This window comes from Scomber japonicus, chromosome 2 (assembly GCF_027409825.1).
Source record: "Scomber japonicus isolate fScoJap1 chromosome 2, fScoJap1.pri, whole genome shotgun sequence".
NCBI classification, from domain to species: domain Eukaryota; kingdom Metazoa; phylum Chordata; class Actinopteri; order Scombriformes; family Scombridae; genus Scomber; species Scomber japonicus.
The window spans coordinates 2,506,543-2,532,633 of record NC_070579.1 but is presented as its reverse complement, the minus strand read 5'-3'; the positions used below and the strand labels follow the sequence as shown (position 1 = coordinate 2,532,633).

Below are 26,091 nucleotides of genomic sequence, written 5' to 3'. Positions count from 1 at the left end.
AGACGGTTCATTCACATCACAATCACAAACACTCTGAAGAATAGCAGCTAATTAAACTTTAAAGTCACTCAGAGGAACAAATGACTCTGACTTTAAGCTGTTTAACTGTGTTTCAGTTCATCCCAGTACTGAGGTGATACTGGAAACCAGTCACAGTTGGTTTGTATTTTAGCTTGTGAGGAGAGACGTAAGTTTTGTGTTAATGCTGGTTGTTGAAACACAGTAAATATAATCAGCTGTACTCACCAGTGTTTGAGTCGGTCGTTGAGAATAAAGAGAAAAGAGTTGTGTCAACAGCAGCTCTTCGTGTTTCTGAGTATATTTGTGGGTTTTCTCTTTTGCTGCTTGGTTATGAGGTTTTTACTTCCTCTTATCAACTTCCTCTTATCACTCCTTATTTTAATGTGAAGTGCTGACCTTTCCTCATTTCTTCATTATGTGCACGTTAAAGCACTTTCAATGAGCTGACGGTAAATTCTGCTTTAAATTTTGGTCAAATCTAATTACATTGAATCTGATGCAATCTAATCTGACATACTCTGAATTAGATTGGATCAAATGTATTATTGTTATGTTAGATCTCAGCGTTATAATTATCATTATAAATGAACACCTGAACATACAGTACCTAAGCAACCACTTGATAACATCCTGATCGCTGTTGGCTTTTAACAGTTTCAGATTAAGTAACTCAGATTGAGGACTTTTCAGAAGAGCAGAAATGTTAAAGATAATAACAGTGAGTCCAGAATAAGAGTAACACAATCCAGTGTAATGTAATACAGGAGACAAATGCTCCACAAGGCCTATGCTCATCTGGATGTGTCAGGAGGTTATGTAAGGATTCTTCTCTTTGACTTTTCAAGTGCATTTAACACCATCCAACCTTCTTTATTGAGAGACTAGCTTGAGGTGATGGGGCTGGATCCTAACATCACCAGCTGGATTACTGACTATCTGACTGGACGACCACAGTTTGTTCGCCTGGGGGGGAAAGTGTCTCCAGGATGGTGATGAGCAGCACTGGGGCTCCTCAGGACTGGAAGCTGTAAATGTCACATGGGATCTGCAGGGAACTCCAAACCCCCCCACGTCTGGGAAATCATCACTATTACCCTCAAGCTGCCACATCACTCTGCCTAGACATTCTCCATATGTCATCATAGAACAGGATAATGTCACCTTAACATCACAATTTTGTGAGAAAAAGACAACAAGAGTAAAAGACAGTTGGAGCTGAAAACTTAAAGAAATGAATACTCACTGGTAACAACAGACGGATACACCACAGAGTCTGGACCTTGTTGTTGTCCTGATGTGTCGAACTGTTTGCAGACGTAACGACCAACATCGTTAAATGTGACACTCGTTATAACCAGAGAGCAGTCCGCTGTAACACTCAGTCTGTCTGATTTATCGTTGGCATTAATATTTCCAAGGGTAATCAGCTCTACTTCTTGTGACCAATGTCTTTGACTGTACATCCAGGTAGTGCTGTCACATTTGTCCTGACCCTCTATCACATTTTTACAAGGCAAAGTGATGTCATCTCCATCTCTGACAATGAGGTAGTCATCTTGTCCTGTTACTGCTGCTGAGAAGACGACAGAGAGAAACATGAAAAATGAGCTTTAATGAGGAAATAACTGTAAATATGTATTATTTGTATCCTTACCTCTAAACTGAAGAAGCACAATCAGAAATAAAGATATTTTAATCCATTTGAATTCAACCATTGTGTTGCTGTGAACGGTCGACGTGTCTGTTCGAGTATTTCTTTGACAGAGGTACAACATCATGGTAAAATGTGAGAACGATAAAAGAGACGAAGCTGAAACAGATGGGGATGTTGCAACAAGCCTTTTAAAGGAGTTGTTTTTACCATATCGATATCCCCAAAGGACATGTAAAGTCTGTGGGCTGAGCAGGAAACTCATGGATCCAGCTCTTATAAAACATCTATAGATTTATTGTGTGTTAGATTGAAATATTAGATTGATATTTTAACCTGTTCATGTATTTCTAATTTTATTTCCTCCTTTCTTTTAACTGTTGCTGAACCAGGTGATCTGTAATGAGCTGACAGCCAGTTCTGCTATCAATATATTGTAGTAAAATATCTAAGTGTATTTTTGCAAAACTGTAAGACTTTCATTAATCTGGGGTTCTGAGGGCTGAGAGATGTTTAGCAAGTTGCTGTTTCACCAGTAGATGGAACATATAATAATGAGGAAGTTATTTATAAGATGAGGAAGTTGAGAGGTGTGTGCAGTCTGTCCCTGCCTTTATCAAACTGTCCTCTCTCTGATGTGTGCTGTTATGCTGCCCTCTGCTGGACACAGGAGGGAAACACAGACAACTTGTACAAACCTCAGTGACTTTGAGAGGAAGACTCTGATAGCAAAATAAAACACTTCCACACACAGTTTCTTCTTCTGCACAGGATTTAACTGCAGTGATACTGTATAGCAGAGTAGTTTCATTCACCACAAAATGTCTTTTTATTCACTTTACAGCATCTGTTTTAGTCTCTGACATACATCCACATTTTATGTCTTTTAGGAAGAAAGTTGAGGACTAAATGATGGACTAAGTCACATGTTTAAAATAACATATCATGAACTTGTTATGAGGCTTTTTAAACAATTTTATTTGGTAATTATTCAAACACAGATCAGCCATCCAAAGTTCTTTACATGAAACTATGAAGGTAATAAAAAAATCAAAGATATCAAAAGATAAAACAGTAGAAACAGTGAAAGAATATAATCAATGAAGATTTAAAAACAAGTTGATCAATTCTAATTTAATACATGTATCATATTTTTGAATAAGCAACAGCATTCAAAGGATTTTCACAAATATTCAATAAATTTAAAATATTCAGCAAATTAAAAAAAGAGTAATATGAAATCAGGCTGTAACTGAATATTATTTTTCTGTTCATTTAAAACCTTGAAGCTAAAAGACACACAATAAAATATTCAAGCTCACTATATTGAATTTTATGACTGCATCAATACATCTAATGAAAAACTATAGATATAAATATATTGAACACCACTGTAGATATATTTCCCTAACATTCAGTCTTGATACAGACTTGGTATCTTTACAAACTTTGAGATGTTCACTAGATTTTAAAAGCTCTGTTGGTTTGAACAAAGTTTCTCTTCACATTTCTCATGATGGATCCATCAACTATGAAGAGGTTAATAAATAAATAGTGGGAGGACACTGAAGCAGTAAAAAGACAAGTTTGGTCTCTAATCCACTGACTGCTAGTATAGACTACTGTGCATATTTACACACAGGATGTAAAACAACCATTAACACATGAAATAAATTAACCGTTGGTGCTGCTTAATAAGTTGTTGATCATAGAAACTAGATCAGGCAGTTTGATTGACAGGACAGATGATCAGAGGGGCGGAGTTTTTACCACCATAATTATTACCAGGACTGAAGTATGGGTAGAGTTTCTCAGTGAAGGAGCAGCCAGTAAAGGAATAGATAAAAGCTGCAGCATCTACGTCATAAAAGGAGACCAGACCCTCCTCATAATCCACAAACACCCCCACCTTCTGAGGCTGAGACTCCAGAGAGAGCTCGACAGTAGGGCTATTACAACCTTTGTACTCATTTCCATTTCTCAAAACTATAGTCCAGAAACCATCCTGAGGTGTCAGTGTGATGTTTCCCTTCCTGTTGATCGACTCTCTGGCCACTCCTAAATCCCACTCAGTCTTCTCTTTAACCTGAACCTCAAAGTAAAATCTGCCTGAAGACAAACTCTGCTTTCCTAACACAATTGCATAACGTGTAAATCTCTTTGGGTTGTCTGGGAGATTCTTCTTCACATCACCACAGTAAACTTGTTTCCCATCAGCAGACAGGATGAGATTAGGATTCGCTGTATCAGGATCAAGAGTCACATCCACTGCATACTGCTGGACCCTCTTCAGCTCAGCCTCAAACTGGTTCTTCATCTGTGTGCTGAGCGTCTCCTCCAGCTGAGCCACAGTTGTCCCTTCAGTTGTCCCCTCAGTTATCAACACAGTTGTCGCCTCAGTTGTCACTACAGTTGATGTCTCATTATATGATGATGGATGGTGGACGCTGATCACAGTCCCGTCTTTGGATGCCAACACAACAGAAATATTAGAGAGCAATCATTTCCAAAACTTGAGATGAAACTGCTAAATATGTCACTTCCTGTCACAACAGGTAGACATTCACTTCAAATGACCATATTCTACTCACTGCCATCTCCTTTGGTTATATGTATATATTAATGAATTGAATTGAGCCTCACAGCAGATGAAGACGCGACACACCAGAATCACCAGAAACACCAGAATCCCCAGAAACACCAGACAGGCCTTCAGTTTGGTTCCAGCACAGACTCTTGGTTTGGCAGCTTGTTGTTCTGAGAATGTAAGTCAATGTAATTCAATGTAATTAATTGTACCTAACTGAAAGAGAGCCCTGCAGCTGATTTCTACTAAGTTGGTCTGTATGTATGATCCAGACTTTTTATTAAAACACTGGAGCTTGGTCATGTTAGTTTGTTTAGAATCAGCTCCAAAGACTAATAACAGTGATCATGTTTTCAGAGAGTAGTTCTGTGTAAGGCAGACACTACTGAGCATGTGCAACTTTGAGCAGATTTACCTTCATGAACTTCAAGTAGAGGACGAGGAGGAGTCGGACGGGAGGAAGGTCCTCTGTTCTCGGAAGCGCCCAGATCATCACTGAAATTCACTGAGAGAGATATCAGTAATTAATAATTAATAAAATATTATAATATGCTGTTTATGAATGACAATAATATCACAGCGTTCGTGTTAATAAAACTGATTTAAACTGAGAATGACTTTATTAGAGTGGAAGTGAAGACTCTTCCACTCTTCCTGTGACTGACCTTCTGGTCCTGAGCTGATGTCTGATAAACTCTGCAGCAGATCATTCCTGTTGATCGTCTTTAAAAGCTTCTTGGTCGCCTCCACAGCTCCAGGAAGTTGGTAGGTCTTCACCATCAGATCCACGGTGTCTCGTCTCTCTGCATTCTTCAGCTGGGATGCTTTGATGGTTTGGTAGCCTGCCAGACTTTCATACTTTAGGAGACACTTGAAGTCCTCGAATTCCTCATCTCTCAAACCTTCCAGAGTTTTCAAGAGGTCTTTCTTTCTCACCATCTTTCCCTGTTAAAATTACAGAATATTTTCAACATGAAAGATTTGCCATTCCCACCAACACCAGTCCACAGTCAGACATTCACCTGTCATTGTATTTAAGTTAAATGTATCACATATATTGCAGGCTAAATGTGCTGTAAGGTTTAATTACAGTGAGCATTGAAGGACAATAACAATGTTTATGACTGATTGAGCAGTAAAGGCTTGGTTCAGATTTGTAAACTGGTATTGGAGTGTGGGGCCAGAAGAGCTGATAACTTTTAGTCAACAAGGCTAAAAGAAATTGTGCCACAACATCAGTTTTGTAAGTTTATTACATGTCACACTGTGTCAGACAGCACCAACAAAGTCTCAGTCACACTCTGTGTTTGACTGTTTGATATCAGTTTGAAGATTTTTGTCAGATTGTGTGATGAATGTGAATCATAAATGGAAGATAACTCACAGCCTGAGGTTCAGGAAGATGTGTTTAACACTCACAGAGAGACAACAGCTGTCTTTTTCCTGACTGAAGTCTTGTTGGTTGTAGATTCTTCTGCAGACTGAGAGAACTGAATCTGTGGAGTCTTTATGAGCCAGTCAGCAGAGCTGAGAGACACGAAGAGAGATGAATGTCTCAAACAGGAACTAAAACTACACATTTCCTCATGTGAGAGAAAAAGAGCATGGTTGCTTAAAAGTATTCCAGTATGTTTGGTCTCTGCACAAGTCATGACACATTCAATTTACATTCAATTCACATGGACTATAAACCACCCAGCAAACATGCCCATGTGGGTCCCATAGTCATCTTGTCCTCTTGGACTTTGGACTGTGGGCAACCAACAGAAAACCCACATGGACCCAATCAGTCAGACATTCTCCTGTCGTTGTCTTTAAGTTAAATGTATGACATGTATTGCAGGCTAAATGTGCTCTAAAGTTTAATTACAGTGAGAATTGAAGGACAATAATAATGTTTAGAGTAAAGGTTTGGTTCAGATTTGTAAACTGGTATTGGAGTGTGGGGCTAGAAGATCTGATAACTTTCAGTCAACAAGACTAAAAGAACATCCAGGGCCCTAAGGAACTCCAGGCAGATCTCATCCACCCCCGGGGCCCTGCCACCGAGGAGCTTTTTGATCACCTTGGTGACCTCAGTCCCAGAGATAGGTGAGCTCACACCCGGGTCACCAGGCTCGGTGGGATTGAGGAGGTCTACGAAGGATTCCTTCCACTGATCCACAATGTCCCGAGTCGAGGTCAGCAGCACGCCGCCGTCCCCACCGTACACAGTGTTGACGATGCACTGCTTCCCCCTCCTGAGACGCCGGATGGTGGTCCAGAACCTCTTCGAAGCCATCCGGAAGACGTTCTCCATGGCCTCACCGAACTCGCCCCATGTCCGGGTTTTTGCCTCAGCGACCGCCGTAGCTGCGCTCCGCTTGGCCTGCCGGTACCTGCCTGCTGCCTCCGGAGTCCCACAGGCCAAAAAGTCCCTATGGACTTCTTCTTCAGCTTGACGGCATCCTTCACCACCGGTGTCTACCACCTCTTCGGGCTAGGCCCGGCCGCCAGGGGCTCACCACCCAGCCCCACCCCCAGGCCTGGCTTCTTGGAGGGGGGGGGGGGGGGCGGTGACCCGCGTCCGGGTGAGGGAAACGTGGTTCCATATATGTTTTCCATCATATATCATATAGGGTTGTTTTGAGCTACGTTTTGTCTGGTCCCTCCCCCAGGACATGGCTGACCCTACCAGGGGCATAAAGCCCCTGACAACTGAGCTCCTAGGGTCATTGGGACACACAAACCCCACCACCACAATAAGGTAGTAGCTCAGGGAGGGGTATAGTAATTGTGTTTGTAGTTATATAGTATAGCTTATTATATTTATTGAGACTGAATCATTATCATAATGAGACTCAATCAACTGGATACCTTTTTCCAGGTTAGCTCCCCTGAGGTTTACAAACTATGTTCATAGTAAGTTATCTCAAGGTCTCACAAAACTCAAGTTATTCTCTATTTAGAAAATATTTGCAACCCAAACGAGACATAATGAAAGGTGACAGAAAAAACCACCCTTCGGTATTATTAAATGTTTATATTTTTAAAGGCCGATCTACGTTCACGCAATCAAACTAATACAAGACAGCCTCAAGTATTCAGACTAATTGCGTGTGCACGCCATTCATGAGCACCCAACAACGTCGAACACAGATCTAATGGATTCACAATCACAAAATCCACCACAAAAGAGCCACAGAGCAGCAGAAGACATATGAAGAATTTAAACATATAATCACAAAAAACTATAAATAAAATCCAAGAGAAAAGCTGGACGGAAATAGCTGATTGATTGAATGGTTCTGATCTGTCTCTGAAGGTGCACTCTTGTTGCAGTGCCCTGTGTACTATAGCAGCTCTGTCATGTACAAGCTCCTCAATCAAGGGACAGGTCTTCACTAACAGAGAAACAGTGCATGGGTTGAGGTCGTTATATACACTGGACCTTAATCAATTAACAGAAAAAGGGAAAAGCTGAGACACGCATCCACTAAACACGTCTTAGTTGACTTTTTATACATTATTGTAAATGTACTAATCAACAACCAAACCTTTAAAACAGCGCTTCCTACCAGGAAAATAGTAGTTAAAGACATGTTTGCTTTATGGAACCGAAACTGCTGGAAAATGAGCCAGACTAACAAAATAAACCTGGCTTATTGGGTAATCCTGCTAAAAGGAACAGGTAAGCCACACACAGAGATCACAATAAGACAGTTCATTCACATCACAATCACAAACAATCTGAAGAATAGCAGCCAATTAAACGTTAAAGTCACTCAGAGGAACAAATGACTCTGACTTTAAGCTGTTTAACTGTGTTGCAGTTCATCCCAGTACTGAGGTGATACTGGAAACCAGTCACAGTTGGTTTGTATTTTAGCTTGTGAGGAAAGACGTAAGTTTTGTGTTAATGCTGGTTGTTGAAACACAGTAAATATAATCATCTGTACTCACCAGTGTTTGAGTCGGTCGTTGAGAATGAAGTGAAAAGAGTTCCTCGCGTTTCTGAGTATATTTGAGGCTTTTCTCTTTTGCAGCTTTTTTATGAGGTTTTTACTTCCTCTTATCAACTGTCATTTAAGTGTGAAGTACTGACAGTTACACATTTCTTCCTCATTTGTGTTTCTTAGTATATTTAAGGACTTTAAGCTTTTTTCTTTTGCAGCTTGGTTATGAGGTTTTTACTTCCTCTTATCAACTTCCTCTTATCACTTGTTATTTTAATGTGAAGTGCTGACCTTTCCACATTTCTTCATTATGTGCACGTTCAAAGCACGTTCAATGAGCTGACGGTCAATTCTGCTTTCAATTGTAGTCAAATCTAATTACAATCTGATGCAGTCTAATCTGACATACTCTGAATTAGATTGGATCAAATGTATTATTGTTATGTTAGATCTCAGCATTATAATTATCATTATAAATGACCACCTGAACATACAGTACCTAAGCAACCACTTGATAACATCCTGATCGCTGTTGGCTTTTAACAGTGTCAGATTAGGTAATTCAGATTGAGGACTTTTCAGAAGAGCAGAAATGTTAAAGATAATAACAGTGAGTCCAGAATAAGAGTAACATAAACGTAAAGAGACGTATGTAAATGTCGAGTCTCTACCAGGTGGTTTTACTGGATCATCATCATCATTGTTTGCAGACGTGTCGTTGTTGTTGTCTACTATTGACGTGTTTTCTGTTTCCGCTGAGTTGCCTGACCATGAAATTAGATAGAAAAACGCCAAAAAGATGACAAAAATATCTAATTTTATAACATCTGCAGTAACTGAGAAACAATTGTCATTGTATGAATTTAAATCCACTAAAATAAAAAAAACATATACTCTTTCTTACATGAGGACCGAGGGGTGAAGTTACACAGCTGTGTCTCGCCACTTACATTCAGTCAATTTACACTTAAATGACTTCTGATCAATCTTGGAAGTCTTAAATGTCACTTTGGCTTCGCAGGAACCTTTTGTTTCATCCAGTTGATCTGTATTACACTCATACAGCCACTCCACTGTGTCCTGACAATACTCATATTTCAACACAGTGCAGGATAATGTCACTGTATCATCATCAGCATCCTTCTGTTCCTAAAGTGGAGAAATATTGTTAGAGAGAAAGACAACAAGAGTAAAATTAACTTCATCACTGTAATTATAATTATTGTAATGTTTCAGTGTATTAATGAGACAGTTTGAACTGAAAACATGAACAAAATGTAGTGGTTCCTTATTCTAGCTAAATGTGTTTTTCTAAGAACTGAGTCGGAAGTGTTTAGACATAAATGTGGTTACAACATCAGCTGAACTGTGGGGGTTTAATCCTCCAATGACGATCAAGTTTGCATCATAAGACTCCTTCAAACAAACACTTTATTAACACATAAGAGAAACAGTTGCTCTTTGAACTCATGGCAACATTTTTGGGGTCACTCTCTTAATTGAACTTTAATATAAACTGAGTAGAGACTTACAGTAGTTCAGGCAGATACCTATAAGTTATATAAGAGTCATATGCTGCTAACACCTGTCAATCATTCATTTAGAAAGATTTGGTTGCTTTTCTGTTACTTCTCTGTCTTCTTGTCATACTGAGTACTATGCTGTGTTGTGTTGCTGTCTGCAGTTGAAATCATTGTTGTGTTTGAGTATTTTGTTTATTTACATGTATGTTCAACATTTATTTGCATGTTTGTGTTTAAGTGCTTTCTTTAGTTATTATTGTGAGTGCAGCATTTTCTTAGTTTGAGTGTATTGACAAGCATGCTTGAGTTAATTGACACAGGTGAACACAATGGAGGCAGTGATTGCAGACATGGACTGACATCTGCTTCAGCCAATCAACGGCTACAGGCTGGCCGCACCAGCCAATAGTGACTCAGGGGAGGGTTTCTCTCCATCTATGTCAGGTATGTCAAACTCATTCCACAAAGGGCCGTGTGGCTGCAGGTTTTCATGCCAACCAAGCAGGAGCACACCAGGCTCAACTCATTTAATCAGCTGAACTCACTCTTCAGTCAGCTGATTGGTGCACATGTGTGCTCCTGCTTGGTTGGAATGACAACGTGCAGCCACATGGCCCTTTGTGGAATGAGTTTGATATGCCTGGTAGACAGAGCAGCAGGTTAGACTGGAGGCTTTTTTGGACTGAGCCCACACATCTTGCAAGTAGTGGAGGATGCCCATGCAGGCTGGAGGAAAGATGCAGTAGTGTATTGGAGGCCTTTGCATGACCAGTGGATGATATCTGGAGGTGTCGAGTCAGCAGAGGAGGCCTTGGCGAGAGGTGAGAGCAGGCCGGACACCTGAGACAGCAGCACTGGAGGCCTTTGAACGCAGTTGGCAGAGGCAGGAGCTTCTGTCCAAAGCTGTGAGTTCTCTATAACCAGTTCACTGTCTGTTGGTAAGGCTGCATCTAGTCAGATGGGACGAGGGCTGTGGCTGCCTGGTTCACTGAGGGCTTAGGAACACCAAAGACTGAGGATTTGTGAACAGTTCAATGTCAGCCAGTTATGAAATTTAGACTTGAGATATATATAATCGATATAGAACACCCCTTCAAAGGTGGAGGTGGGGATGTCGGGATGACCAATTCCTGTCCTGGACCTACTACTTTCAATGTTGATTTTCTATGTGCTTCTCTCTCCTCTACTTTCTCTCTCTCCTCTTCATTTCTACTTCTCCTTCTATCTATTCCTTTTATCCCCAACCGGTCAAGGCACATTGAAGACTGGTTCTGCCTGAGGTTTCTTCCCATTAAATGGGAGTTTTTTCTTGCCACTGTCACCAAGTGCTGCTCGGTAGAAATGCATTTCATTAATCAATAACTAATTGTACAATTTAAACCATTTAGAAAATATACTTATGAATTCCAAAATAAATAATTTCAAAATCAATTTCAAAATGCAGTTTTAGAAACACCCCTCCCTGAGCTACTACCTTATCATGGTGGAGGGGTTTGCTTGTCCCAATTACCCCAGGAGCTCAGTTGTCGGGGGTTTTATGCCCGTGGTAGGGTCTCCCATGGCAAATAGGTCAGGGAGGAGGGGCCAGACAAAGAGTAGCTCACAAGACCCCTATGATGATCAAGAAAAATGGTTTTGCATGTCCCTTGCCTGGACGTGGGTCACCAGGCTCCCCCCCCCCCCGGAGCCAGGCCTGGGGGTGGGGCTCGGTGGCGAGCGCCTGGTGGCCGGGCCTTCGCCCATGGGGCCCGGCCGGGCACAGCCCAAAGACGGGACATGGGACCCTCCTCCCACAGACTCACCACCAGTGAGAGGGACCAAAGGGGTCGGGTGCGCTGTGAGCTGGGCGGCCGCCGAAGGCAGGGACCTTGGCGGTTCGACCCTCGGCTGCAGAAGCTAGTTCTAGGGACGTGGAACGTCACCTCTCTGGTGGGGATGAAGCCTGAGCTGGTGCGCGAGGTTGAGAAGTTCTGGCTAGATATAGTCGGCCTCACCTTGACGCATAGCAAGGGCTCTGGAACCAGTGTCTACGAGAGGGGGTGCCACTGGTGAGAGGCGCCGGGCAGGGGTGGCAATACTTAGTGCCCCCCGGCTTGGTGCCTGTATATTGGAGTTTACCCCAGTAGACGAGAGGGTGGCCTCCCTTCACCTTCAGGTGGGGGGATGGATCCTGATTGTTGTGTGTGCCTATGGTCCAAACAGCAGCTCAGAGTATCCACCCTTTTTGGACTCCTTGGAGGGGGTGCTGGAGAGTACTCCCCCTGGGGATTCCTTTGTTCTGCTGGGGGTCTTCAATGCTCACGTTGGCAGCGACAGTGAGACCTGGAGGGGCGGCCGGGATGAGAATCAGCACCTCCAAATCCGAGTCCATGGTTCTCAACCGGAAAAGGGTGGAATGCACTCTCCGGGTCGGGGACGAGATCCTGCCCCAAGTGGAGGAGTTCAAGTCGTGGGGGCAGCAGCCTAAGCAGAGAAGCCCAGACTTCCCTCTCCCCAGCCACTTCGTCTAGCTCTTCCTGGAGGATCCCGAGGTGTTTCCAGGCCCGCCGAGAGACAAAGTCTCTCCAGCGTGTCCTGGGTCTCCTACTGGTGAGACGGGCCCTGAACACCTCAACAGGGAGGCATCACCTCAACAGGGAGGCATCTGACCCTGGATAAAGCGGAAGAAGACGCACGCACGCACTCTTCACTAACAAAGACCACAATCTCTGTGTTTTAGTTTATTGGGTTTGGCAAGAAGATTCTGGAGTGGGTGAAGTTACACAGCCGTGTCTCGCCACTTACATTCAGTCAGTTTACACTTAAATGACTTCTGATCAATCTTGGAAGTCTTAAATGTCATTTTGGCTCCGCAGGAACCTTTTGTTTCATCCAGTTGATCTGTATTACACTCATACAGCCACTCCACTGTGTCCTGACAATACTCATATTACAACACAGTGCAGGATAATGTCACTGTATCATCATCAGCATCCTTCTGTTCCTAAAGTGGAGAAATATTGTTAGAGAGAAAGACAACAAGAGTAAAATTAACTTCATCACTGTAATTATAATTATTGTAATGTTTCAGTATATTAACGAGGCAGTTTGAACTGAAAACATGAATAAAATGTAGTGGTTCCTTATTCTAGCTAAATGTGCTTTTCTAAGAACTGAGACAGAAGTGTTTAGACATAAATGTGGTTACAACATCAGCTGAACTGTGGAGGTTTTATCCTCCAATGATGATCAAGTTTGCATCATAAGACTCCTTCAAACAAACACTTTATTAACACATAAGAGAAACAGTTGCTCTTTGAACTCATGGCAACATTTTTGGGGTCACTCTCTTAATTGAACTTTAATATAAACTGAGTAGAGACTTACAGTAGTTCAGGCAGATACCTATAAGTTATATAAGAGTCATATGCTGCTAACACCTGTCAATCATTAATTTAGAAAGATTTGGTTGCTTTTCTGTTACTCCTCTGTCTTCTTGACATACTGAGTACTATGCTGTGTTGTGTTGCTGTCTGCAGTTGAAATCATTGTTGTGTTTGAGTATTTTGTTTATTTACATGTATGTTCAACATTTATTTGCATGTTTGTGTTTAAGTGCTTTCTTTAGTTATTATTGTGAGTGCAGCATTTTCTTAGTTTGAGTGTATTGACAAGCATGCTTGAGTTAACTGATACAGGTGAACACAAAGGAGGCAGTGATTGCAGACATGGACTAACATCTGCTTCAGCCAATCAACGGCTACAGGCTGGCCGCACCAGCCAATAGTGACTCAGGGGAGGGTTTCTCTCCATCTATGTCAGGTATGTCAAACTCATTCCACAAAGGGCCATGTGGCTGCAGGTTTTCATGCCAACCATGCAGGAGCACACATGTGCACCAATCAGCTGAACTCACTCTTCAGTCAGCTGATTGGTGCACATGTGTGCTCCTGCTTGGTTGGAATGACAACGTGCAGCCACATGGCCCTTTGTGGAATGAGTTTGACATGCCTGATCTATGCAGACAGAGCAGCAGGTTAGACTGGAGGCTTTTTTGGACTGAGCCCACACATCTTGCAAGTAGTGGAGGATGCCCATGCAGGCTGGAGGAAAGATGCAGTAGTGTATTGGAGGCCTTTGCATGACCAGTGGATGATATCTGGAGGTGTCGAGTCAGCAGAGGAGGCCTTGGCGAGAGGTGAGAGCAGGCCGGACACCTGAGACATCAGCACTGGAGGCCTTTGAACGCAGTTGGCAGAGGCAGGAGCTTCTGTCCAAAGCTGTGAGTTCTCTATAACCAGTTCACTGTCTGTTGGTAAGGCTGCATCTAGTCAGATGGGACGAGGGCTGTGGCTGCCTGGTTCACTGAGGGCTTAGGAACACCAAAGACTGAGGATTTGTGAACAGTTCAATGTCAGCCAGTTATGAAATTTAGACTTGAGATATAGATATATATATATATATAAAGATATAGATATAGATATAGATATAGATATTGATATAGAACACCCCTTCAAAGGTGGAGGTGGGGATGTCGGGATGACCAATTCCTGTCCTGGACCTACTACTTTCAATGTTGATTTTCTATGTGCTTCTCTCTCCTCTACTTTCTCTCTCTCCTCTTCATTTCTACTTCTCCTTCTATCTATTCCTTTTATCCCCAACCGGTCAAGGCACATTGAAGACTGGTTCTGCCTGAGGTTTCTTCCCATTAAATGGGAGTTTTTTCTTGCCACTGTCACCAAGTGCTGCTCAGTAAAAATGTATTTCATTAATCAATAACTAATTGTACAATTTAAACCATTTAGAAAATATACTTATGAATTCCAAAATAAATAATTTCAAAATCAATTTCAAAATGCAGTTTTAGAAACACCCCTCCCTGAGCTACTACCTTGTCGTGGTGGAGGGGTTTGCTTGTCCCAATTACCCCAGGAGCTCAGTTGTCGGGGGTTTTATGCCCGTGGTAGGGTCTCCCATGGCAAATAGGTCAGGGAGGAGGTGCCAGACAAAGAGTAGCTCACAAGACCCCTATGATGATCAAGAAAAATGGTTTTGCGTGTCCCTCGCCCGGACGTGGGTCACAAGGCCCCCCCCCCCCCCCCCGGAGCCAGGCCTGGGGATGGGGCTCGGTGGCAAGCGCCTGGTGGCCGGGCCTTCGCCCATGGGGCCCGGCCGGGCACAGCCCAATGACGGGCCATGGGACCCTCCTCCCACAGACTCACCACCAGTGAGAGGGACCAAAGGGGTCGGGTGCGCTGCGAGCTGGGCGGCCGCCGAAGGCAGGGACCTTGGCGGTTCGACCCTCGGCTGCAGAAGCTAGTTCTAGGGACGTGGAACATCACTTCTCTGGTGGGGAAGGAGCCTGAGCTGGTGCACGAGGTTGAGAAGTTCTGGCTAGATATAGTCGGCCTCACCTCGACGCATAGCAAGGGCTCTGGAACCAGTGTCTTCGAGAGGGTTTGGACTCTCTTCCACTCTGGAGTTGCCACTGGTGAGAGGCGCCGGGGGGCAGGGGCAGGGCAGGCTTGGTGCCTGTATGTTGGAGTTTACGCCAGTGGACAAGAGGGTAGCCTCCCTCTGCCTTTGGGTGGGGGGAGGGATCCTGATTGTTGTTTGTGCCTATGGTCCAAACAGCAGCTCAGAGTATCCACCCTTTTTGGACTCCTTGGAGGGGGTGCTGGAGAGTACTCCCCCTGGGGATTCCTTTGTTCTGCTAGGGGGCTTCAATGCTCACGTTGGCAGCGATAGTGAGACCTGGAGGGGCGGCCGGGATGAGAATCAGCACCTCCAAATCCGAGTCCATGGTTCTCAACCGGAAAAGGGTGGAATGCACTCTCCGGGTCGGGGACAAGATCCTGCCCCAAGTGGAGGAGTTCAAGTCGTGGGGGCAGCAGCCTAAGCAGAGAAGCCCAGACTTCCCTCTCCCCAGCCACTTCGTCTAGCTCTTCCCGGAGGATCCCGAGGCGTTTCCAGGCCAGCCGAGAGACAAAGTCTCTCCAGCGTGTCCTGGGTCTCCTACCGGTGGGACAGGCCCTGAACACCTCACCAGGGAGGCATCTGACCCCGGATAAAGCGGAAGAAGACGCACGCACTCTTCACTAACAAAGACCACAATCTCTGTGTTTAGTTTATTGGGTTTGGGAAGAAGATTCTGGAAGAATCGCATGAGGTTGATAGTGGTTGGATGATGGAGGAGGGGGTCGAAGCTGGGGTCGGTCTTGTTCGGTGGGATGATAGGAGTTGAGGGGAGGGTTAAAAGGTCACCAGCGGTTGAGAATTTAGTTCCTATAATTAAACAGGGAGAGAGAAGGAGAATCACTGAGATCAAAGCTTCACCCATAACACCCATGTCTTTAGTGGTGGGAGGAACACAGAGAGAACATGCAAACTCACACAGAGTTAAATAAGTATACAGCTTGTTTTGTCTTTCTAAGATGCTTCTTTTCTCCTGTTGTTCTTTTTACACAAATCCAAACCAATCTCTACGTAAAAAGAGACACCAAAATACTGTAAAGAGACGTATGTAAATGTCGAGTCTCTACCAGGTGGTTTTACTGGATCATCATCATCGTTGTTTGCAGACGCGTTGTTGTTGTTGTTGTCTACTATTATCGTGTTTTCTGTTTCCGCTGAGTTGCCTGACCATGAAATTAGATAGAAAAACGCCAAAAAGATGACAAAAATATCTTATTTTATAACATCTGCAGTAACTGAGAAACAATTATGTCATTGTATGAATTTAAATCCACTAAAATAAAAAAAACATATACTCTTTCTTACCGAGGGGTGAAGTTACACAGCTGTGTCTCGCCACTTACATTCAGTCATTTTACACTTAAATGACTTCTGATCAATCTTGGAAGTCTTAAATGTCACTTTGGCTTCGCAGGAACCTTTTGTTTCATCCAGTTGATCTGTATTACACTCATACAGCCACTCCACTGTGTCCTGACAATACTCATATTACAACACAGTGCAGGATAATGTCACTGTATCATCATCAGCATCCTTCTGTTCCTAAAGTGGAGAAATATTGTTAGAGAGAAAGACAACAAGAGTAAAATTAACTTCATCACTGTAATTATAATTATTGTAATGTTTCAGTATATTAACGAGACAGTTTGAACTGAAAACATGGAAAAAATGTAGTGGTTCCTTATTCTAGCTAAATGTGTTTTTCTAAGAACTGAGTCGGAAGTGTTTAGACATAAATGTGGTTACAACATCAGCTGAACTGTGGAGGTTTTATCCTCCAATGATGATCAAGTTTGCATCATAAGACTCCTTCAAACAAACACTTTATTAACACATAAGAGAAACAGTTGCTCTTTGAACTCATGGCAACATTTTTGGGGTCACTCTCTTAATTGAACTTTAATATAAACTGAGTAGAGACTTACAGTAGTTCAGGCAGATATCTATAAGTTATATAAGAGTCATATGCTGCTAACACCTGTCAATCATTAATTTAGAAAGATTTGGTTGCTTTTCTGTTACTCCTCTGTCTTCTTGTCATACTGAGTACTATGCTGTGTTGTGTTGCTGTCTGCAGTTGAAATCATTGTTGTGTTTGAGTATTTTGTTTATTTACATGTATGTTCAACATTTATTCGCATGTTTGTGTTTAAGTGCTTTCTTTAGTTATTATTGTGAGTGCAGCATTTTCTTAGTTTGAGTGTATTGACAAGCATGCTTGAGTTAATTGACACAGGTGAACACAATGGAGGCAGTGATTGCAGACATGGACTGACATCTGCTTCAGCCAATCAACGGCTACAGGCTGGCCACACCAGCCAATGGTGACCCAGGGGAGGGTTTCTCTCCATCTATGTAGACAGAGCAGCAGGTTAGACTGAGCCCACACATCTTGCAAGTAGTGGAGGATGCCCATGCAGGCCGGAGGACAGATGCAGTAGTGTATTGGAGGCTTTTGGATGACCAGTGAATGATACGTGAGGCCTGTACTACGAAGCTGGATTAACATACCCAGGATATCTCTCCGTTACCTAGGGTGACTTACCCAGACATTCGCAATCCTGATAAGCGGTACTACGAAGCTGGTTATCAACTCGGTAATTGAACCCAGGGTTTTCCAATCTGGATCACTGCACGCTCACATAAAGGGGAGGTGTTTGCAGCGTCTGACCAATCACAAACATGCAGAAACCCTGCGGAGCAGACAACTATACCATGGAGGAGCAGACAATTATTATTCAACAATATCAAGAATTCAAACACATCATCCAGGCCAAAAGCAACACTGTTGCAGCAAAAGCCAGGAAGGAGTGCTGGCAGAAAATTGCAGACTCTGTTAATGCATAAATTCGTGAGATTACACAATGTTAATACATTTGACAATATAAACGGACAGCACTCTGATCACACAATGTCACTTTATTACGGCACAGACGTTTCGGGCAGAGTGCTTCCTCAGTGCCCTTCCTTTCATAGAGGCATTAAGTTAGTTTAATATTCAACATTCAAAATACAAACCTATTATGCGCTTCAACCATTTGAGTGAATGATGTCAAACAATTGATAAAAAATTGCATCTATCCCTAAAAACTCTTTCTCTCCTAAGCGCTCCTCTCGCGATCCGCGCACCAATGTTGACAGGATCTTTTAAGAATGGGCAGGCCATTTTCTAAGATAACTGATTGGTCAGGAGGTGGTGCTTTTGTACTCATTGATCTCTTATCCAGAAGATAACCTGCTCCGGAGCAGGTTAGCCGTTCAGCATAAGTTACCATGGTGATTTACCCCGGTAAAAAGTGAACCAGCTTCGTAGTACGGAAAACCCAGTGTTAACCCTGAAGTTCCCTCGATAAGAGAAAATCCAGCTTCGTAGTAAAGGCCTCTGGTGGTGAGTCAGCAGAGGAGGCCTTTGGATGACCAGTGGATGATACCTGGAGGTGTTGAGTCAGCAGAGAAGGCCTTGGCGAGGGGTGAGAGCAGGCTAGATGCCTGCGACAGCAGCACTGGAGGCCTTTGAACGCAGTTGGCAGAGGCAGGAGCTTCTGTCCAAAGCTGTAAGTTCCCTATAACCAGTTCACTATCTGTTGGTGAGGCTGGTCGCAATTGACATAACCCTGTGTATGAAGTGCAGACTGCTGGCTGTTTTACTTGGTTCCAGGAGTGGAGAAGAGGTATATTTCAGTTAGTTCAAGCTCACATTTTTGTGAGCTCCACATTAATTGTCTCTTATTTTAATGGACATAGTACGGAGGGATGCATGATACTACTAGTGCATCATTGGTATCAGCTGACAAAGCCTTCAAAATGAAATGACTTCTCCTTTGCTGACTGGCTGTGCTTCCCTCCAGACTGTTTCACCCTCTCAGTCTAAGTGCTTCCTCCACAGGCTGTGGATCCCTCTGGAGAACCGAGCCCCAGTTCAGTATTCAGGTTAAAGTGGGAAGAAGCAGCAGGTCTATTTGTCTGCACAGATAGGAGGCGCCACAGCTGACAGGATGTACTACTGTGTTTTGAAAGAAACTTCTTCTTTTTGGTTTAGAAGTGCATATTGGGTGCATTACTGCAACCTTCTGCTCCAGAGTGTTGATCAGATATTACATCCTAATCATTAAACCTGTCTGTCTTATTAACTCAAAGAAAACTCTACTGCTCCACCCACTTGGTTTATTAAAGTTCCTCCTTCATGTATTGTCTTTGTTGATCATACTTAGTGAAATCTATGCTTAATAGTCTCCTCAGCTGTGTGTTCAAATGAGCTGGGAAATGGCAACAAAAATCTGAAATCATGCATCCATAACAGTAGATATTCTCTCTTGCAAATAAGATTTGAACCAACCTGAATGAATTACAACAATGTTGTACAAATACAAAACATGAACCCTCCCCTACAATTTATATCAGTTTATTACAAACAATATTCACCTTTTATAGTAAAGCCATAATACTTTTTTACGAGACTCTGTCAAGACTTAAAGGTAATTCAACTACACATTAAAGACTGTAAAAATATAACCCAACTGGCAAACACTTCTGTTCTGTCCAAACCTTGTTTTGAGTAGAGATAGTTTTGATGGTAAAGGGTGAACTCACTGCCAGTTTATGTAACATGTGGAATATCATCTTTGTAATTTTTGTTTCTGTATTTTGTTGTAATATGCAGTAATTTCACCGAAATCCCCCATTCATGTGTTGTTGGTATTGGGAGTACTGTATTAGGTTGTATTCTAGCGCCCTCTGCTGGCCATTAACAGACACTGCTTCATTTCCCGACTCTCGTCAGTCTGCATTTATCCTGACTGAGAGTTACGTATTCAAGGCAGCGCGATCAGAAAGTGTGAATTTGAAGTTTGAATGTTGTTTAAGTGCACACAGCAGTGTATTCATGCTTAATATTGTTATTATAGATGAGTTGTGTAATTCTCTGTGGTTCTTTTTACCTGTAGAGATGAGTTTTTAAGGCTTAACAAACTAGCTTACACGCGTTTAGCCTGTAACGTTGTGTGGCTGGTTTTCATCATTTTGGCTGTACCGATGCCACAACTGTTTTTCTACTTTCTGTTGGTTACAGTGGTTGTGTAATACTAAAAGATGTCAGCAGAAGGCGCATAGCGGTTAGGAGGAACCTAAAACCCCACAGAGGCAGCATTGCAGAATAAATCCTGCAGCCAGGTGGAAAGGAAGCTAATGTTGTCTGCCTCTGTGTTAATATGTACAGCGACCACCATAGCTTCAGCGGCAGCCGGGTTTCCAACCACTTCTCCTAACACCCATCAAGTTAGGGGGGCAATAAAACTCACATCAACATGTATAATTGTGAGATACCTACGTTTCTTTTGACTTATTGTTTTCTCTTGATCTGTGTCAATTTTGAGATCACCAGAATCTGGTCTTCCTCTCATCATCCAGATCTCAGCTCTGCCTTTATTCATCACCACCACCAGTATCTAGACTCTAACAGGGGATATACCATTATAAATATGATGACATCATGATGGGGTCTAATCACCACAGACTTTAAGACATTTCTTCATTATATGCATGTTCAATAAAATAAATGTCACTTTAAAAAATGAATTCCCTCCTGATTGAACTCCTGTTATCATCTTTTTCTGCAGTGTTGGTTTATTTCAGCTCTGAAAGAATCAGTCAGTCCAAAGTTCAGCTCACTGTAATATTTTAACCTGTTCATGTATTTCTAATTTTATTTCCTCCTTTCTTTCAACTGTTGCTGAATCAGGCGATCTGTAATGAGCTGACAGCCAGTTCTGCTATCAATATATTGTAGTAAAATATCTAAGTGTATTTTTGCAAAACTGTAAGACTTTCATTAATCTGGGGTTCTGAGGGCTGAGAGATGTTTAGCAAGTTGCTGTTTCATCAGTAGATGGAACATATAATAATGAGGAAGTTATTTATAAGATGAGGAAGTTGAGAGGTGTGTGCAGTCTGTCCCTGCCTTTATCAAACTGTCCTCTCTCTGATGTGTGCTGTTATGCTGCCCTCTGCTGGACACAGGAGGGAAACGCAGACAACTTGTACAAACCTCAGTGACTTTGAGAGGAAGACTCTGATAGCAAAATAAAACACTTCCACACACAGTTTCTTCTTCTGCACAGGATTTAACTGCAGTGATACTGTATAGCAGAGTAGTTTCATTCACCACAAAATGTCTTTTTATTCACTTTACAGCATCTGTTTTAGTCTCTGACATACATCCACATTTTCTGTCTTTTAGGAAGAAAGTTGAGGACTAACTTATGGACTAAGTCACATGTTTAAAAAAAATATATCATGAACTTGTTATGAGGCTTTTTAAACAATTTTATTTGGTAATTATTCAAACACAGATCAGCCATCCAAAGTTCTTTACATGAAACATCAACAATAAAATAATTAGAGAATAAAACAATCAAAGATAAAACAGTAGAAACAATCAAAGAATATAATCAATGAAGATTTAAAAACAAGTTGATCAATTTTTATTTAATACAAGTATCATATTTTTGAATAAGCAACAGCAGTCAAAGGATTTTCACAAATATTCAATAAATTTAAACTATTCAGCAAATTAAAAAAGATTAATATGAAATCAGACTGTAACTGAATATTATTTTTCTGGTCATTTTCAAACCTTGAAGCTAAAAGACACACAATAAAATATTCAAGCTCACTATATTGAATTTTATGACTGCATCAATAAATCTAATGAAAAAATATAGATATAGATATATTGAACATCACTGTAGATATATTTCCCTAACATTCAGTCTTGATACAGACTTGGTATCTTTACAAACTTTGAGATGTTCACTCGATTTTAAAGCTCTGTTGGTTTGAACAAAGTTTGTCTTCACATGTTTCTCATGATGGATCCATCAACTATGAAGAGATTAATGAATGAATAATGGGAGGATACTGAAGTTAAAAGTAGAATCCAACTCTTCATTACACTGTAGATGTAAAACTTAATAATTAACACATGAAGTAAATTAACTGTTGGTGCTGCTCAATAAATTGCTGATCATAGAAACTAGATCAGACAGTTTGATTGACAGGACAGATGATCAGAGGGGCAGAGTTTGTACCACCATCATTAAAACAGGGATCAAAGTATGGGTAGAGTTTCTCAGTGAAGGAGCAGCCAGTAAAGGAGTAGATAAGAGCTGCAGCATCTACGTCATAAAAGGAGACCAGACCCTCCTCATAATCCACAAACACCCCCACCTTCTGAGGCTGAGGATTCAGAGAGAGAACGACTGAAGGGCTATCAAGAGCTTTGTACTCATTTCCTTTTCTTAGCCATATAGTCCAGAAACCATCCTTAGGACTCAAAGTGATGTTTCCCTTCCTGTTGATCGACTCTCTGACCACTCCTAAATCCCATTTAGTCTTCTCTTTAACCTGAACCTCAAAGTAAAATCTGCCTGAAGGGAAACTCTGCTTTCCTAACACAATTGCATAACGTGTAAATCTCTTTGGGTTGTCTGGAAGATTCTTCCTCACATCACCATGATATACTTGTTTCCTATCAGCCGACAGGATGAGTTCAGGATGTGCTGTATCAGGATCAAGAGTCACATCCACTGCATACTGCTGGACCCTCTTCAGCTCAGCCTCAAACAGCGTCTTCATCTGTGTGCTGAGCGTCTCCTCCAGCTGAACCACAGTTGTCCCCTCAGTTGTCCCCACAGTTGTTGTCTCATATGATGATGGATGGTGGACGCTGATCACAGTCCCGTCTTTGGATGCCAACACTACAGAAATATTAGAGAGCAATCATTTCCAGAACTTGAGATGAAAATGCTAAATATGTCACTTCCTGTCACAACAGGTAGACATTCACTTCAAATAACCATATTCTACTCACTGCCATCTCCTTTAGTTATATGTATATATTAATGAATTGAACTGAGCCTCACAGGGGATGAAGACACAACACACCAGAATCACCAGAATCCCCAGAAACACCAGACAGGCCTTCAGTTTGGCTCCAGCACAGACTCTTGGTTTGGCAGCTTGTTGCTCTGAGAATGTAAGTCAATGTAATTAATATACATTGTACCTAACTGAAAGAGAGCCCTGCAGCTGATTTCCTCTGTTTTCCCACAAAAAGACAGCAGGCGGTAGAAAGAAGAGAATAATAAGTTGGCCTGTAAGTATGATCCAGACTTTTTATTAAAACACTGGAGCTTGGTCATGTTGGTTTGTTCAGAAATGGCTCCAAATACTAATGTAACCCAGGTGTAAAACCCGGTTAACTAAACCATAGAGTTATCCTGAAAAGGAAATTAATGTTTAATTTACTGTTATGTGTTAAAACATCTTTAATGTTTTTTCCGAGTTGCACTCGAATGTAACATGTTTTTCCTAGTCGCACTTGAATGCAACACTGGTTTTCAACCACACTTGAAGGCGGCACTCAGGTTCACGGTCTGACCAAACAAATGCAGCTAACCGTTGATTAGCCAATTAGCGAGCACGTTCAACCTATTTTGTAGAAAATAAGTCAGTAAGCAGCATGTTCCACTTCCTTTTGACTCCAGCCGCAGCAGCGAACAGACAGCTATCTACTGAGCAAAAGCGGTAAGATATTGATTGTAGTAAAGCTACCGCAAATTATTAAAGTTATTGTTAGCTTCAATTAGTCTCTTTGTTTACAGTTTAGCACTGTGATTCAGCGGTAACGCAGACGAACCGCTTTTCCCTTCTTGAGAGTTGAGAGCCCACGACACTCGGCATTGGAAGAAAACGCATCGGTGAGAGTGATATGTTAGCCGCTGCTGCTGCTGTTTATGTCTGAACGGGTTAGCTATGTGGAGATACTTTAGTGAATTGTTGCATTATGTTTCATGGTGTAATTATTTCATTCTTTAGTCTGTATTTAATGCACTAAAATGAACATTGCTAATTAGTTAACAGTATAATTTTTAGTACATGTGACTGCAGGCAGCACAAAGTACGTGTTTATGTGATTAGCACTTGTGTCAATATGTGTTTTAAAGGAAATGTTTGAAGGATTTATTTTTCTAACTTTAAGAAAAGGGAATTTATTTTGTTATAAGAATTATAGTGTTAAGAATTGCACTTAAAACCTCAGTTGTGAGTTAAAAAGTTAATCTCATGATCTCTAAAATTGAAACTCATGATGAATACATTTGCTCATGATTTAAAATTATTGTTTAAATGTTTGAATTATTATTCAATGATTCATTTATAAGCACTTGATTTATAACTTGAAAATATTTGAACTTTAGTGTAATGTAGATTAAAAGATAAAGGAAACTGTCATTATGCTTTAGTTATGTTGTACAACAATTAGATTTAACTTAAAGGTCCTGTTTACTTAAATAAACAGGTCAGGTTTTTTGGAGACCCCTGGTCTTCATAGAAGTCCCTGCATATGAAGAGGATCCAGAGCTTGGATGGAGTGATTCGATGATCCATAGATGGCGAGCCTCCCGCAGATCCTTGAGAAATTCTACTAACTACAGTTGGTGACTGTCACACAACAGTGATACATAAAGGGACAACACACATGGATTGATCAGAGAAACATCTTGAAACACAAAACAGTACCGGTACTTAACTAAAAGGGGAATAAGACTTTAATATTTGAAAGGCGCCATTTTCTTTTCTTTATTATTTTTCATATTACTGTTTATTCAAATGTTGTAAACCTTTACCTCATAATACTCACTAAAGAGTTTACTTTTGCAAATTCTGGGTGTTTGGTGTTGTTCATTCTGGTTATTTAGGTCTATGACAAATGAGCTCTTTTCGAACCTAATCATTGAATGTGTTTCCTACAAGAGGGTTACACTAACAACAGTGATCATGTTTTCAGAGAGTAGTTCTGTGTAAGGCAGACACTACTGAGCATGTGCAGCTTTGAGCAGATTTACCTTCATGAACTTCAAGTAGAGAAAGAGGAGGAAGAAGAGGAGGGGGAGGAGTCAGACAGGAGGAAGGCCCTCTGTTCTTTGAAGCGCCCAGATCATCACTGAAATTCACTGAGAGAGATATCAGTAATTAATAATTAATAAAATATTATAATATGCTGTTTATGAATGACAATGATATTACAGCCTTCGTGTCAATAAAACTGATTTAAACTGAGAATGACTGTATCAGAGTGGAAGTGAAGACTTTTCCACTCTTCCTGTGACTGACCTTCTGGTCCTGAGCTGATGTCTGATAAACTCTGCAGCAGATCATTCCTGTTGATCGTCTTTAAAAGCTTCTTGGTCGCCTCCACAGCTCCAGGAAGTTGGTAGGTCTGCACCATCAGATCCACGATGTCTTGTCTCTCTGCATTCTGCAGCTGGGATGCTTTGATGGTTTGGTGTCCTGCCAGACTTTCCTCCTTTAGGAGACACTTGAAGTCCTCGAATTCCTCATCTCTCAAATCCTCCAGAGTTTTCAAGAGGTCTTCCTTTCTAACCATCTTTCCTGTTAAAATTACAGAATATTTTCAACATGAAAGATTTGCCATTCCCACAAACACCAGTCCACAGCCAGACTTTCACCTGTCATTGTGTTTAAGTTAAATGTATCACATGTATTGCAGGCTAAATGTGCTGTAAGGTTTAATTACAGTGAGAATTGAAAGACAATAACAATGTTTATGACTGATTGAGCAGTAAAGGCTTGGTTCAGATTTGTAAACTGGTATTGGAGTGTGGGACTAGAAGAGCTGATAAATTTTAGTCAACAAGGCTAAAAGAAATTGTGCCACAACATCAGTTGTGTAAGTTTATTACATGTCACACTGTGTCAGACAGCACCAACAAAGTCTCAGTCACACTCTGTGTTTGACTGTTTGATATCAGTTTGAAGATTTTTGTCAGATTGTGTGATGGATGTGAATCATAAATGGAAGATAACTCACAGTCTGAGGTTCAGGAAGATGTGTTTAAC

General features: G+C 41.6%; 2 protein-coding genes across 2 annotated transcripts in view; both read right to left on the bottom strand.

The window, feature by feature from the left end:
* Positions 1–26,091, bottom strand: part of LOC128378512 (uncharacterized) — a 64,258-nt gene that overhangs the window by 33,942 nt on the left and 4,225 nt on the right. The window lies entirely within an intron of this gene.
* On the bottom strand, positions 22,210–25,618 carry LOC128375277 (E3 ubiquitin-protein ligase TRIM21-like). Its single transcript, XM_053335586.1, has 4 exons — positions 25,345–25,618; positions 23,094–23,198; positions 22,864–22,928; positions 22,210–22,767 (listed from the first exon to the last, which is right to left on the bottom strand). The coding sequence occupies exons 1-4, from the start codon at positions 25,616–25,618 to the stop codon at positions 22,210–22,212; spliced, it is 1,002 nt and encodes a 333-aa protein (XP_053191561.1).

Coding starts and splice junctions, on each gene's coding strand:
- LOC128375277 (XM_053335586.1), bottom strand. CDS start 25,618: ATGGTTAGAAAGGAAGACCTCTTGAAAACTCTGGAGGATTTGAGAGAT. Junction 23,199..25,344: donor CATCAGCTCAGGACCAGAAG/GTCAGTCACAGG, acceptor TTACATTCTCAG/AGCAACAAGCTGCCAAACCA. Junction 22,929..23,093: donor GTGTTGTGTCTTCATCCCCT/GTGAGGCTCAGT, acceptor ATATTTCTGTAG/TGTTGGCATCCAAAGACGGG.